The sequence below is a fragment of the Misgurnus anguillicaudatus genome, chromosome 21, assembly GCF_027580225.2.
Source record: "Misgurnus anguillicaudatus chromosome 21, ASM2758022v2, whole genome shotgun sequence".
Taxonomy (NCBI): Eukaryota; Metazoa; Chordata; class Actinopteri; order Cypriniformes; family Cobitidae; genus Misgurnus; species Misgurnus anguillicaudatus.
In genome coordinates, this window is record NC_073357.2 from 38,023,046 (window position 1) to 38,037,262 (window position 14,217).

General features: G+C 36.9%; 1 protein-coding gene across 3 annotated transcripts in view; it reads left to right on the top strand.

Moving 5' to 3' along the window:
* The window catches only part of cep89 (centrosomal protein 89), a 72,145-nt gene that overhangs the window by 13,520 nt on the left and 44,408 nt on the right, over positions 1-14,217 (top strand). For all 3 annotated transcript variants that reach the window (XM_055206071.2, XM_055206084.2, XM_055206078.2), the window contains 8 exons: positions 2,583-2,633; positions 2,861-2,944; positions 3,825-3,925; positions 5,591-5,706; positions 6,298-6,478; positions 7,536-7,703; positions 9,043-9,184; positions 10,206-10,295. In XM_055206071.2, the coding sequence (XP_055062046.2) occupies positions 2,583-2,633; positions 2,861-2,944; positions 3,825-3,925; positions 5,591-5,706; positions 6,298-6,478; positions 7,536-7,703; positions 9,043-9,184; positions 10,206-10,295 (933 nt within the window). The remainder of the gene's footprint in view (positions 1-2,582; positions 2,634-2,860; positions 2,945-3,824; positions 3,926-5,590; positions 5,707-6,297; positions 6,479-7,535; positions 7,704-9,042; positions 9,185-10,205; positions 10,296-14,217) is intronic.

The window sequence follows — 14,217 nt, forward strand, 5'->3', positions numbered from 1 at the left end:
GCTAGATTCAAAATCAAACCACTTGAACACAGACACGCATTGTGTTGCTGTAACAAATCTCCTCGTTCTCTTTCTCTGTCACACACACTTACTGTATCCATTGGTCTCTAGTACTGTCAATTGGTTTTCTCTCCAGCCTCTTTCTCTCTTTTGTGGTTTAGAATGGAATAGTAAAGATGTCTGAATGCTTTGTTAAAGGTATAAAACATAAAAGATAAAAGTTTGCTTATTTATTTACACTCATGCCATCCCAGATGTATATGACTCATTTTCTTTAGTTAAACACAAACAAACAATTTTATATTATGTTGTAGTTTTATCTTCTTATGGTATATAAGTATAGATTTATACCATAAAACATCCAAAAAACATCCATTATTAAAGTAATCCATATGTCTCCACCGGGTTAATAACTGTTTTTGTAAGTGAAATGATGAGAGAAAACAATTAATATTTTAAGCTTATTTAGCGAAATTAAAACCAACATGAGCACTAAGCAGGGCTAAACTCAAATATGGTGGCACATTGCAAACTTCTGATGGGATTGTAGTTGTTTCTAGACTAGTTGTCCTGTGATATTTAATTATGAGACACACAAATTCAATATAATTTGAAGTTATCATTGTGCCTGAATTTAGTTAATAGCAATAGTTAACAATTAAATTATGACAGAATATTCACTTTTGGGCCAGCTGTTCCTGAGAGAGAAGGCTGCGAGTAGACATCTGTTTGAAGCATATCTCTTCACTTTTAACACCTACAAGCAATTCAGGAGAATTGAATGCCAGCTGCTATCTTTTTGACTCCACTAACTGCCTCAAGCTAAACTTCTGGACGTCTTTTATAGAGTCTATGCTGTGCACGTAAACACAACAGCTTCTCTTTCTCGATCGAACGTCAGAGCTTTGTTTCCCAAGAGACCGAAAATAATCGAGACACTCGCTTCTCCCGGAAATCTGGTATACTTCAACAAATCAAAAGATGACTTCAACATTCCTGAAGGGTTTCCAGTCAAGTGTGCAATACACATCAGACGTTTTGCCAATGTTCCCTTTGAGTGACGTCTGAGGCTGAGACTAGATTAGGCCAGTGACTGGCAACGCTGCCAAAATGTAAATAAGTCATTAAGTGTTAGGACAATATTACTTTAAATTCCTTTTAGTAAATTTATACTTTTTATAGTGTAAGCTTTCTTTATGAGAACTACTGAAAAACGACATTGGACATCTGCCTCTTTGTCCCTATGAAAAGAGCATTACAAATGTATAAATATCGATTATTTTTGATAATAAGCTTAAATAAATAAGTACATTTTCTTAGTTTAAACATAACCAAAGCATTTGAACTACTAAACTGAGCTAACATTAAAATTAATGTATACAATGTTAGCTATAGATCCTTGAATTCTATCACACAGCAGTGATCCATGCTCACCGTCTTCTCTCGTCTTTAGAAAACTGAAACATTTTTATTTTAAAAGAGTATTTGTTCCATAGGTCAGTTTAGCCACTATCCAGCCAGACCGATACACAAACACAGACCGAAATTTAATTTTGGGCCAGGCTTGTAAAGCCCATGGTATACTCAGGGAGCACATGTGCCATCCGCATCATGTAGTTTTCGTGGATGAGAAAATATTGAGATAGGACACAATGTCTCTTCTACTTTATGTTAATTTTCTCTCACGAGAAACAGAAAGCTGAGCATTTCCTTCACCATAAAGTTAGATCCCTATTCTTTGTTTTCTTGTTTGTTCTAAACTTTGTTTACAATGGTGGATCTGCTAGCTTTTCTTCATCTTGAATTTTTGAATGTCCTGTAAATGAAGCAAATCAGTGCTGTCCTGACAGCCTGGCCTGGGGTATCTGCGGTTGCGTATACTTTCAAAGGTGTGCAGACACGGAAAGATAGTATACCCGGGGATTAAACGTGACAATGTGCATGCGTCTGATCAAACCGTCTATAAAAGCTTATATCTTATTTTATATGCAAGAATGCAAAACATATTCTATTGTAGCCAAATGTCTAGGGAAAAAGGATGCAGGCCAAGTACTGCTTACAAAATACACTATTTCTCTTAAATGCACAATGGCAGCTGTCCTGTAGCAACCCTTGAGCTTTCTCACTTGTGAGCTCTGCTTGTGTTCATTTGTGTTTTTCTTGCTGTCCCGAGGGGGCCATTGGCTCATATCACTTGGGAGTTCTGAATTGCCCTTGTGCATTAGCGTCCGAAATGGTCTCATCTCTTAGTGCTTCTAGGCACAGAATGTACACATGCTTGCTCAAACACTTTTTTTGTTATGTCTGTTGTGTCACAGATTAAATCCAATATTACAGGTCATATCAGTGACCATGTGCACAATTTTCTATGCAATGTTCCAATCTACTACTTTTTTACTTTGTCTCAGTCTTTTATTTAGCTGTCTGTCTGAGAATAGGCACTGGGTTGTAATTACATTTCTGTGTAATTGCAGTACTTTCAGTTCTTTTGTTATGTTCCAATATGTTGGAAAGTGGTTGACTAAAACTACTAGAATAATGTATAGTCTCATATGCATTTAATTTTTTTCTGAATTTCTCAGAATGCGCCGCTTAAAGGCCTGCCAATGAAAGGACCTGCACCTCCTTGGCTGGTATGTAACATACATATAGACATACTATATTACATAGTTTTAAATCTTTATTTGTTTCATATATTGTAAGTCTTAAAGGGTGATAACAAACTCCAACTCAATTTCACAGTGCTGGTCATATTTATGCAGTTGTATTTCATATTTATGTGAGGGACCAATACAGATTAGCATGTTTTGGTTATTTTGTCTTTGTTTAAGGCTACGGTTGTTCTTTATATTGCCTTTAGCTGGATATAAAATATTTATCACCCCTTCTGCTGGCCTATGAGGACCAGCTGAATGATAGGGACAAACATCTCAAGTCCTGTGAGGTAAGTTTGTGTGTGTGGTTGTTTGAGATGGGGAAAGTTGAAGTCAATTCACCAATATTACATATTTTTTGTGTGCTGTTTCTGTAATTTCATTTGAACGCTTGAAGTTGTGTATTAAACGACAATAGCAGAATACAAGGAAAATCAAATGTTGGGAAGGTGGAAATTTATCAGTCCGTTGTGGTTTTCTTTATGATTGTGTATATGCAAACTAATTTATTTTATGTATTAAGTATCTTGCATCTGTTGTAGCATGGATGGGAGGGAGATGATTAATAATGAGAGAGATGAGAATTTCTATAATATTGTCCCTATTATAGTGTGCTTTTCTCTGCTTTGTGCTATCTCTGGTTTTCATTCGTAATTTCCCCATTTCTTTCTTTCTAACACACTTCCAGGGCAGTGAACATTGCACACTTACCGTCTTAAATTTTAAAGATCTTTCCATTCAGAGTCTTGTTTTAGGTTTCAAAGGAGTCTGACAGCACTTTCTACCGCTTATTCTCTGCAGTCAAGAGATGAATAATCCATCAGTTTCATCAGTGACATTTAAGTGTTTGACAGCCTCATTTGAAAGTCATTTCCCACACAATAGCCACAATACATCTCAGACTGTCAAACCATCCATGATTCTTCTGGAAATATTGGAAAGATAGATTAAATGTCTCTTAAGAGATGCCAAAGTGTTTTTCTGGAGCTTGCTAAGCATCTGTTTGATGAGAGCTGTGGTGATATATTGCTCTGAGCACCTGCGCTGTTCAGATGAAAACAATTGCAGATGCTTAGAGGATAGCCACGCATACCAATAATCCTCCTTACTGTAGTTTAAGTTCCATTTTGTCTGCAGATTGAAGGTTATCTGTGTTTCTTCTCCTGGCAGGAAGAGCTTCAGAATCTGAGAGCACGTGCAGAAGAGGTCATTCAGGAAAATAAAAAACTTCATACTCAGGCAAACAAAAGCACTGTCAGCAACAAAGAATGGTGAGTTTTGATGTATATATAAGTAGTTGATCTATGAACATTTAAAAATGAACATCAAAATTTTAGTGTAAAATGAAAGTTTTTGTTAGCTGTTGTGACTGATCATCATTAATGGGTCCACCTTTTTGCCTTCACTGGTTCATTTAAAATTTTCCTGCAGAGTAAATTAAATCCATCTTTAAAGTACATATGAAGAGTTCAGATGCAAAAGCCGCTAAACTATGTCAAAAATTAGATAATGATTGTAACCGAATGCTCTGGACAGGCACTTACTATAAGTTCATTAAGTACTTTCAAGGAAATTGGCGTAATTCTGCCTTTGTGTCATTCCGAAAAAGTGTTTTTAGGCAGAATCCTTAAAGGGACACTCCACTGCAGCTTTGTTACAGCAGCAAAGTCCTTGATTATTACGTCAGAATGAAAGTATAGTTCCTAGCCATATCTGCCTAGACAATCACAACTTTTAATTTTTCGTCGGTCTTAGTACCTAATGTAAATACAGAAGAGTCAAGTTTTAAATAGTAAAAATATTGAAACTCTTTGGTTATTATTTAGCGTGATGCTAATTGACTAATCAGATTCAATGAATTATGCTAAGCTATGCTAAAAGTGCTAGCGCCAGACCTGGAGATCAGCTGAATGGATTCCAAAACTGTAAGAATCAAATGTTTAACTCTAAGGGAGCTGGAAAATGAGCTTATTTTCCAAAAAGTGGAAAGTCCTTTTAAGAATCTAATAAAAAATGCCAATTAACAAGAAATCATGCCAGATGCATTATGCACATTTTGCATCTGAGCTCTTCATATATTCCATATAGTCTCTTAATTAATTTGAGGACATGAAAACATAGTCATCATAAGGAATTAGCAAAATGCTGTTTGAAATAGTTTCTTGGTTCATAGCATGTCACACCAAAGGATGTGAAAACATATTTCTACTCCATATATTCTCCTTGTATACTTTGGGAATCAAATCTGATTTGACATTCCCTGGAGAGGATTTCACAACAGAAATTAGAAAAGTAAGGGGAGAGGGTAAAAATATCATGGGAGATCAGATCACAGTAGTCCTGAGAGTGCTAAAACCAGGGCATCCTCTTAGTGTCCCAAGCAAGCAGCCACACTCCATCACTGCACTCTGGCATTTTGTCCGGCATGATTATAGCTGACAGTCTAAGGGCTACACATATGTAGGGAGAGAAAATGTTTCCCCCACAAAACAGTATGAGAATAGAATACATGTGATTTAGGTTCTCATTAAATACATGTAAATTAAAAACCTGCATATTTTTTATCATCCTCCACTGGGTTGTAATGGATTTTTCGTCAAGCTTGTCATTTGAATGTGTTGTCAAGGGAACAGATGTTGCATCACCATGTCAGACACAAAATCTTGATAATGCACATTGTGTGTTTTATGTGTATGTGCGAAGAGCAGGGAATCAGAAATAAAGTCCTTCTGCATTGTTTAATGAGTATACTGCTGCAGAAATGAAAAGAGAAGCAACATCATTAATGCGTCTTAAGCTATATGTTTTTTCTTTCCCACTTCTTTTTATGTCAACGAAGCGAAGTTAGCGAAGAAGCTCACATCTTTTTCTGTCGTGCATGCCAATAATGGTAGTATTGTTAAAGCACTGAAACAGGTGTGTGCTTTTGTGTGTAGGAGGCAATTGCAGGAGCAAGCTCGATTGGTTTTGGAGGAGAATCAGGTGTTGATAGACCAATTGGAACTACAGCATACCAAAGCCAAGGAGGCTCACAGCAAACACACACAGGAGGGTATGGAATAAAAACACATTTATGTTCATACTGTAAATGTATATGTATATTGTAACTATCTATAATAAAGTTAATGGGAATTTCATAGCTCATGTAATCTAGTGTTGAAGGATAAGAAATCTTATGGTATTTAAATTGTTCACTTTTTTGTGAAATTGTTGAGATCTTCTAAAATGCTAAAGGGGGGACACATGAGATTACTATAGTTAAAAAAAAAGGAGACTTAAGCAAAAGCATCCATTTGCATAATTTATTGTACATTCTGTCTAGAGGATGCAATTGAGATGTATTAAAGAGAGCTTATTTATAATATTGTTGATCTCCTTAAAGGGATAGTTCACCCAAAAATGCAAATTCGGTCATCATTTTGTTACGAACCTGTATAAATTTCTTTGTTCTGATGAAATATTTTGAGGAATGTTTGTAACCAAACCGATCAGAGGTCCCATTGACTTCTATAGTATTATTTTTTCCTATTATGGATGTCAATCAGGCTTATGGTCAGTTTATACACAATAATTACCAAGCATACTGCATACCTATTCAAACACATACATATAAAAATCAAATGTGCGTGTCCCGTGTGTGTAGTGTGTAAGGTCTCCAAACAGATGATGCTGTTGGAATCTGAGAAGCAGGCTCTGGAAAAAGAGCTAGAGGTGGAGAAAAAAGAGCATTGTGCCCTGAAGGCAGAGTTTCACAGGATGCAGTTGGCTCTTGAAAACTCTTTGAGCTTGGTTGAGCATAAAGCTGTGACGGACAAACTTAAAAGGTAACAATGATTTATTATCATGTTGATTTAAAGAGAAATTAAATAATATGCTACTGATATTGCTATTTCTATAAAGGCAGAGAGCTTCCATAAAGAAGGACACTACTGTCTCAATTTCTGCTTTATATGTTAGTAGTCTTATAAGCCTGGAGAAAGGACTTCTAATAAAAGACAAAGACAGAATAAAGTTGATTTGTAAGGAGAGATTTTCATTTCTATTGATAGGCTGCTGTTAAATTTTATGAGCTTTGCAATGAAAGAATTTTTGGAAGTGAGTTATTTTTCTCCAGTTACATCAAGATATTAAAAATCATTTTTCAAGAGTTTCTCTTTAAATTTGGAACTTGCCCAAAGAGAGCACCACTTTCCTTTTCTGGGTCTCTTATCCTCACATTGTGAATGAGGAAAGAAACAGAATGTAGACTTATGTTCACCCTACACACTGGCTGCGTCCAAAAACTCAAGGCAGTGACTCGCTGCCTCATGAGGAAATGACTTCGGAGGCAGCTCAGAGAAAGACTTTTGGAAAGGCAGCGTGTTTGAAATATAAACAGAGAGCGCCTCTGTGATAACTAATCACATATTTGAAAACTACAATACTAATTTCTCGCTAGAAATGCAATTAAAAGGTGTAAAAAGTGAACATCTACCTTTATTTAAATTAAATTTGTGCCCCAGTCGCTTCCTTGGCCGCCATTTTATTTTTTCGAACTCGACCGGGCTCGACCAATCACATTCTTATTGTACGCCCACGCATAGGTGTCTCAGGAGACAGGAAGTAAACCTTACATTGAATTCAGACATGCCTTGATGCCTTCCTGCCTTGGAAAGCTGCCTCAGAAGGCAGCAATTTAGAGTTTTCGGACGCAGCCACTGTCTGTGTGAGTGACATGGCTTAATGGAATGGATGAAAATAGCTTGTAGACGCACAATATCCAGTTGTCTTGGGCTAAAAAAAATCCTTATGTAAGGATGTTCTGGTAAATGCACCTATTTACTTTGACTCTTCTGTGAGTGCTTTTTTAACACGGTCATTGTGTATGTTTGTGTGTTTCAGACAGCTTGAGGAACATGAGAAAGTCAAACAGTCTGAGGTTGAAGACTTGTTGGTTCGTGTGAGTGCGCTGGAGACAGAGAAAAAGATTCTGCTGCTGGACAAAACCAACCTTAACACAAACATGAAACACATTGAAACAGAGCTACACCTTTCACAGCAGGCTAACAGGTGCATGCATGTGCAGACACACTCATACTTCCGCATGGAAACAGATTTTAGATGTGTTTCTAACACATTATTGTATAGGTAAGGTCCTGTATCATCCTTTAGTGGTTTATTTTGCGATAATAAGTGAATGTACTTTATAGTGTACAGTCTGTACTTTATCAGGCTTATTTCACCTCTACTTGCCAAGTGCAAGACTGTGGAGTGATACAAGCAACTAGCACAGTTTATCAAGAATAGCAGTTCAATTTACAGTTTTTATCGTTTTTAGATGACATCTATAACTATTAATTTGCAAGAATGGTGTGATTTGACCATTCAGAACCAAGCATTACTGGCTAAAACCAACTAACATTAATATTTATTAAAACTCTGCCGTATAACATTAGCCATTGCAGTGAGATGCAATGGTGAGCCTTTGTTGGGCATTGTCAAGTTTGATGAAGAAAAAGTGTGAAAGATATTTTTGCATTGCTATTTGATTATATTATAGATGTGCATGACTGTGATAACACATTTCTTGGTTGGAGAAAGACTAGGTTGAGTAATAGGCCATAGAAGCAGAGATTATTTTGGCTCAGAAGCTGCAGAAACAGAAGGAGAACAGACAGGAAGTGTAATAGCAGCAGCAGTGTTAGAGGAGAGATGAGAAACATACTCTAAATCAAGCAAATGACCAACATCAGTTGGTTATTAAGTCTGATGAAATGATATTGGCTTTTAAAGGGGAGAGTAGATGTGATCAGCACATTTAAGTGCACACTCATATGAGGGCTAACCAACCAAACCATGCCCCAGCGCAATTGTCCCCCCCTATTCCCCCTGAAGTGTGCACTCACACTGTACTTTGAGCGATCCTAGCCCGGGCGCGCTTTCGCATTAGAATGTGATTGTTTTGAGGAAAACCGGAAGTAAAGTGCCCTCTTAACACTGGAAGCTATTGTAATGTTGATCTGTAAAGTTGATCTGTTGCGTGTGCAGCTCAGACATTCACTGCACGCATCAGAAGGTTTTAACAAAGGCAGATGAAGGCCATGCAATTGACATCTCTCCTTTTGAACCGTACTCTGACTCGATTTGCGATCACACTGCGTGTTCTGCACCTGAGCCCAAATAAACCGCAGTCGAGCCCACCTCTGCAAGCAATCACACTAGTCAACTGAGCCAGGTTTTGGGGGTCTAATGCACCAAGGTGCGGTATGGTTTGGATAGCGGTTGAGTTTGGTTTGGATTGTATGTCCATATTCTAAAAAATGTATAAATGTATAAAATGGGCACCTTGTATGGTATTATTTAAAATACAGAATTGCTTAGATTTATCTCTCTCTTTCTCTATCTTTAGGAAGGCTCAGAAACGTATAAATATCCTGAAGCAACAAGTTGACAACTCCTTAGAGAAAGAGCTCATCGCTCATCAGTACCTGGCTAACATTATTACACTTGCAGAGAAAACCACAAATGAAAGAGACCAGCTCATGCACATGGTACTGTACTTCTACAGAAACTCACACATGCCTATTATAGCAAACTGCTATCCTTTCACATCTCTATGGGTCGCTTTGGCTCTTGTCAGCTTTTACATCTTCTATCCACTTTTTATAGTCGATTCTCTGCACCTCATTCATACGTAATTTCTTTTAGTCTTTACATCTTAGGTGATGGAAAAGGTTGGATGAGCTTTTAAGATAGATGACACATTTGAGGGTTATAGAGTCTTTATCATCAGTACAGTACTTGGTTGGTTCAGCCTTATCCAGAACCACTATTCCTACACGTGACCAACTGTCTGGTCAAGTTGTGTTTGATTGAAATCATTATTTTTCTAGTCCAAAAAAAAAAAAAAACATTTGATGGACTGGTATCCAGTCTAGGGTGCTTTTCTCCCCATGGCCAAAGATGAGCTTGGAGATGCTCAAGCCTGCATGAGACCATACACAGGATAAGCAGTTTAGAAGATGATAGATAAAACATTTAAAAGTTTATGTTGGATAATGGGTTAATATAATTCAAACTGTAACATAGACCCTGGTTACTGTTATCTGAATTATCCCAGATCTCATATACACACATGAATCTTGAATTGTGCACAGTTGGCAGTTTATTTGACATAAGAAGTGTCTTTTTACCAAACACATCATGCAGTATTCTCCCTGCATTAAATCATCTCCACAGGAACTTTTGTGTTTTAAGTAGAGCCTTAAGCGCAAGGATTATGAAAATTTTAAACTCGCCTTCTTTCACACAGAGACAGAGTTTCACTGCCTCTTAGAGATGCGTTCGTAAGAGGGAAACTTTTAAACATTTACTTTCTGCTTTTGCCTTGCAATGTTACTTTCCATATTTATTGAAGTACTGTAATTGAAGCCTCTCTCTCTTTCCTTGCTCCTATCCCTGCAACCTCTTCAGTCATGAATATCCTCTATGTCCCTTCTTATATTCTGTCTCTTTCTTTTTGTCCCTCTCTCTAGCTGTGTAACCCATCCTGTTCCCTCTCTCCATTCTTAGGCTTCGTCACTAGAGAAAGACAAACAGGGCGTTCTTACACGCATCATAGAAAGCACAGTCCGCCTTGGTAAACTTCAGGAAAAAGTTAAGGTAAGGCATGTGATTAAAATATTGCCCGTAAAGTATATTTGTCTGACTTAAAGGGTGTCCTCTTTCTGAACTTTAAACACTAGATAGAAATTAGAGGGTTTGTACACACTTGCTCACACATATGGACATTTTCCATTGCTGGTGCCCAGTCTAGAACCATTTTGTGAGACTTGCTACCCTGCACTGCTGTTGAATCAGGAACCACTAACATCAGTTTAGGGACATGATCATCACTTTATTATACATATTTTATAAAAAATCAGCCCTTAAGCTAAATGAATCCTTTTGTAAACAAAGGGTGACTCTCGCGAAATTAAAGTTATGAGGTGTCATGAAATATTTTGATTAAAAAAAGGAAATGCAAAGTAAATGCTATCAAAATAAGAAGTATACAGTTACAAACATCTCTTCACGTACTATTTTGCACATGACTTCAAATGACATCATACAAACCAATTTTGTTGTTTTTTCCACATTTAAGGGGAAAATTTTCATTACCCCAATGTGTCCATGACTGGATTTGGGTTCTTTGACATAGAAATATTTATAATTAAAAAATCTAAAAAATAAAAAGCTTCAGTGCTTGTTATACTATAAAAATTTACAGTAAAGAAACATGTGGTATTTGGTGATCATTGGTAAATGTAGAGACTATAATAAGGAATATAAATGTGTCCAAGAAAAATTTCCTCATCCTCCACAACAATTTTCAATCATTGTTTAAGCCCTCAAGGAACTAACATTTAAAAAAAATTTTTTGGAAGGGACATAATTGACTGTGACACACAAGATGGCTACCAGGTAAGCAGTTCATATTTTTTCTCTCCAGATAAAAGTTGAAATTTTGTTTGTCATAGTACCTAGACAACTTTTTAGTTCTCATTACCGAAACATGAGTAATGTAATATCATTTTAAATATACATGGCTGAAAGCGTCAGCGAAACAGAGGAGCTTGTGAAAAGACTTGGATTTAAGCTGTCCAACAAGCAGCAAGAAAATATACTCAATCGCGATTGATCAGTCGATCGCAAAGGCAATGCCGGTAGATCGCACATAAGTTAACTGCTGCTCCACGCGCGGAATTGGCATTATGGTTTTAAATTGTGAAACACACAAGTCTTTTTGAGTTGTTGCGCCATTCTTTTCAAATGTGTTTTTATAAATCTTATGTCAGGCCGCTGCAGCTGAGTCGTCTAACTTCCAAAATTCACCAGGATGTGCATTGTTGCCTTCACGCAGGAGCTGATCCACGGTGTGTGTGTGTGTGTAGTGCTGTTTTGTATGCTTCTGATACTGTTGTCATTTTCTAGTAGAAGAGCCCGCGATGGATTGAAATTACCAGGGCCATTACGGTTTATTTAGCAGTTTGGCTTTCCTAAGGGTCTATATAACCTTTTCTGAAACGAGTCTATTAAGATCAACATATCGCAATACATATCGCTACCGCAGAGGCAGCAATGCATATCGTCATATGGATTTTAGGCCATATCGCCCATCCCTACTTCAAGGGCTTTTTAAAAAAATCTGATGCTGGACACCTTCTGTCTGGATTTCGTGAGAATCACCCTAATGCTATTTGTACTGCAAATGGATGATGTTCAGTATAAATATCTGTTCTTATGTTGCTTTACAAAGTAGTTTCAGTCATGATGTTCTGAGTCAGGTTTGCAGGTCATTCAGCAGCACAATTTTAGTGGAAAGGGTTAGTAATAGAGATGCTCCGATCAGGATTTTTGCAGCCGATACCGATCACCGATTTGTAATCTTCGTGATCGGCCGATACCGATTTTTTTAAAGCTGATATGCAAGCTCTTTGATGACTGTAACTGTTACAATCTTTCTAAATAAAATAATACCACGGATGTTGCCTTTGTTATATTACTTGCAGTAATTAGGTATATTATTGTTTTAATAGAGACTCAAATAAATAAGCACAACAAATATTTATTCTACAAAGAGAAATTTAATATGGCTTTAAAAAGGCTTATGTCTCCTAAAAGTACTGAAAATAAAACACTTCACAGACTTTACTGTATTAATTAACAGGGTTTCCGCGGGGTTGTAAAAGGTAGTAAAAGGTAGTAAATTAAATTATGCCAAATTAAGGCCAGTAAAAAGTAGTAAAAAGTAGTAAGCGTCATCTGACGAGGTAGTAAATTTTCGATTCCCTTTTGTAATGTTATGATTCCTGGAAATTAGTTCAAATCACCCGCATATCTGGGCAAATAATCAAAGATCTTTCGTCTCTGGGGTGTGATCAAAGCCTGGAGTGGAGCCAAATCACGTTCCTCTCTCCGCAGTAAGCGTTCTGTAATCACTACGGACCGGATCCACTGCGGGTTTTCTGACTGTATCACGTGAAGCTGAGGAAAAAAGTTTATTTCAGCTAGCATGGTCAAACTTATAATGCAGGAAGGCTCCGATGTTTTGAAGATCGATAAAGGTGTAAAAGGCTTAGCGAAATGATGAAGATTGCCAAGCCTTTCAGTTCGTGGGCTAAGAAAACCAAACAGGTAATTGCGTGTCTTTGCACAGTATGACTAACGTAAGGGGTCCTGTATTTTGGGGGTAAATGATTTCTCACGTTACTGATCATCCGCGGCACGCTTTTTAATGCTATGCTGATATAGCCAGTGGCTGGTACAACGGGTTTGTTTAACTCGTGGGTAAACTTCATGTGGCGCCACAACAACCAAAAGGCAGATGACATCCAAATCCCTTGAGAGCGATTGACGAGGAATCATAAGAGGAGACTGCTTCCGAAATGCTCTCGCGCGACTTTGATGTCATCCACCTGTCGGTTCTTGCAGTTGCATTTGAGTGTGGTCACAAAAACGTAACATTTGTACATATATTTAAGCACAGCAGTTTAAAAACAAGTGATTTTAAGACATTCAAACACAAACAACAGTGCGTCCGCTGTTTCTGTGTCAGAGGAGCACGCTAGCCGCGCATTCGTTTCTCATTGAGCTTGTGTTGTACGTATTTTTGGCGCTTTATTGGCCTTAAATAACACATATGCCTCAAAAATCCCGTCTTTGCAAATATCCTCATATAAACACGACCATTTAGGTCTTAAGAGAAAGTAAACAGCAGAAACATTGCGCACAAACTAGCACATCAGCGCTGCCTCTATTGTAACATAATAATTTGTTGATGAAGTACAGTCATTCAATTAACAACTGTCACTATGGTTACAGACATCCTGTGCGAATTCTACACGAGTTTGACTCGAGTTACTCGTTCAGGGTTTATATTCATACATAACGTTACTGTATTAGAGCTGTGACTGTAGGCTGTTGTGTGAACAGAACAGACCCTGGATTATTTGTTTATGTGTACTGAATAATATGATATGAAAAAGTTGTATTTGTTCACATTAGTAAATGCATTATATAACATAAACAAACAATGAAAAATATACAGTATATAATCATTAATTAATTCTTGTTTATGTCATTACAGTAATTGACGGTGGTTCATGGTGCATTCACTAATGTTAACAGTTTCAACTTTGATTAAAAAATTATTAGTAAATGCTAAAATAAATACATTTACAATTAATAAATAAATAATAAAAGATTCATTAAAGGTGGTGATATTCATGTTTTCTTTTTATACAGTATAGTGAGTTATTTAGCTGTTTCGCCTTAATCTGAAATGCCCTGCAAACTACAGCTAGCTATATGCCACATGAGACTTCAATATGGAATTTATTAAAATCTCCCCTTAAAATGCTATTGGTCTCGCCTTCATAAAGTGTTAGGTAAAGGAATATGACTTGGCCTGAAAAATATTTCAGTCAAAAGAATTTTTTTCACTTTAATTTTTTTTTGTATGTTATATATGTCAAAATCTGTGTAAATAATAGAAAGGTCGCTGATTAACACTTGCAATTCAGTGTCGTGATGGTTTTAAAAA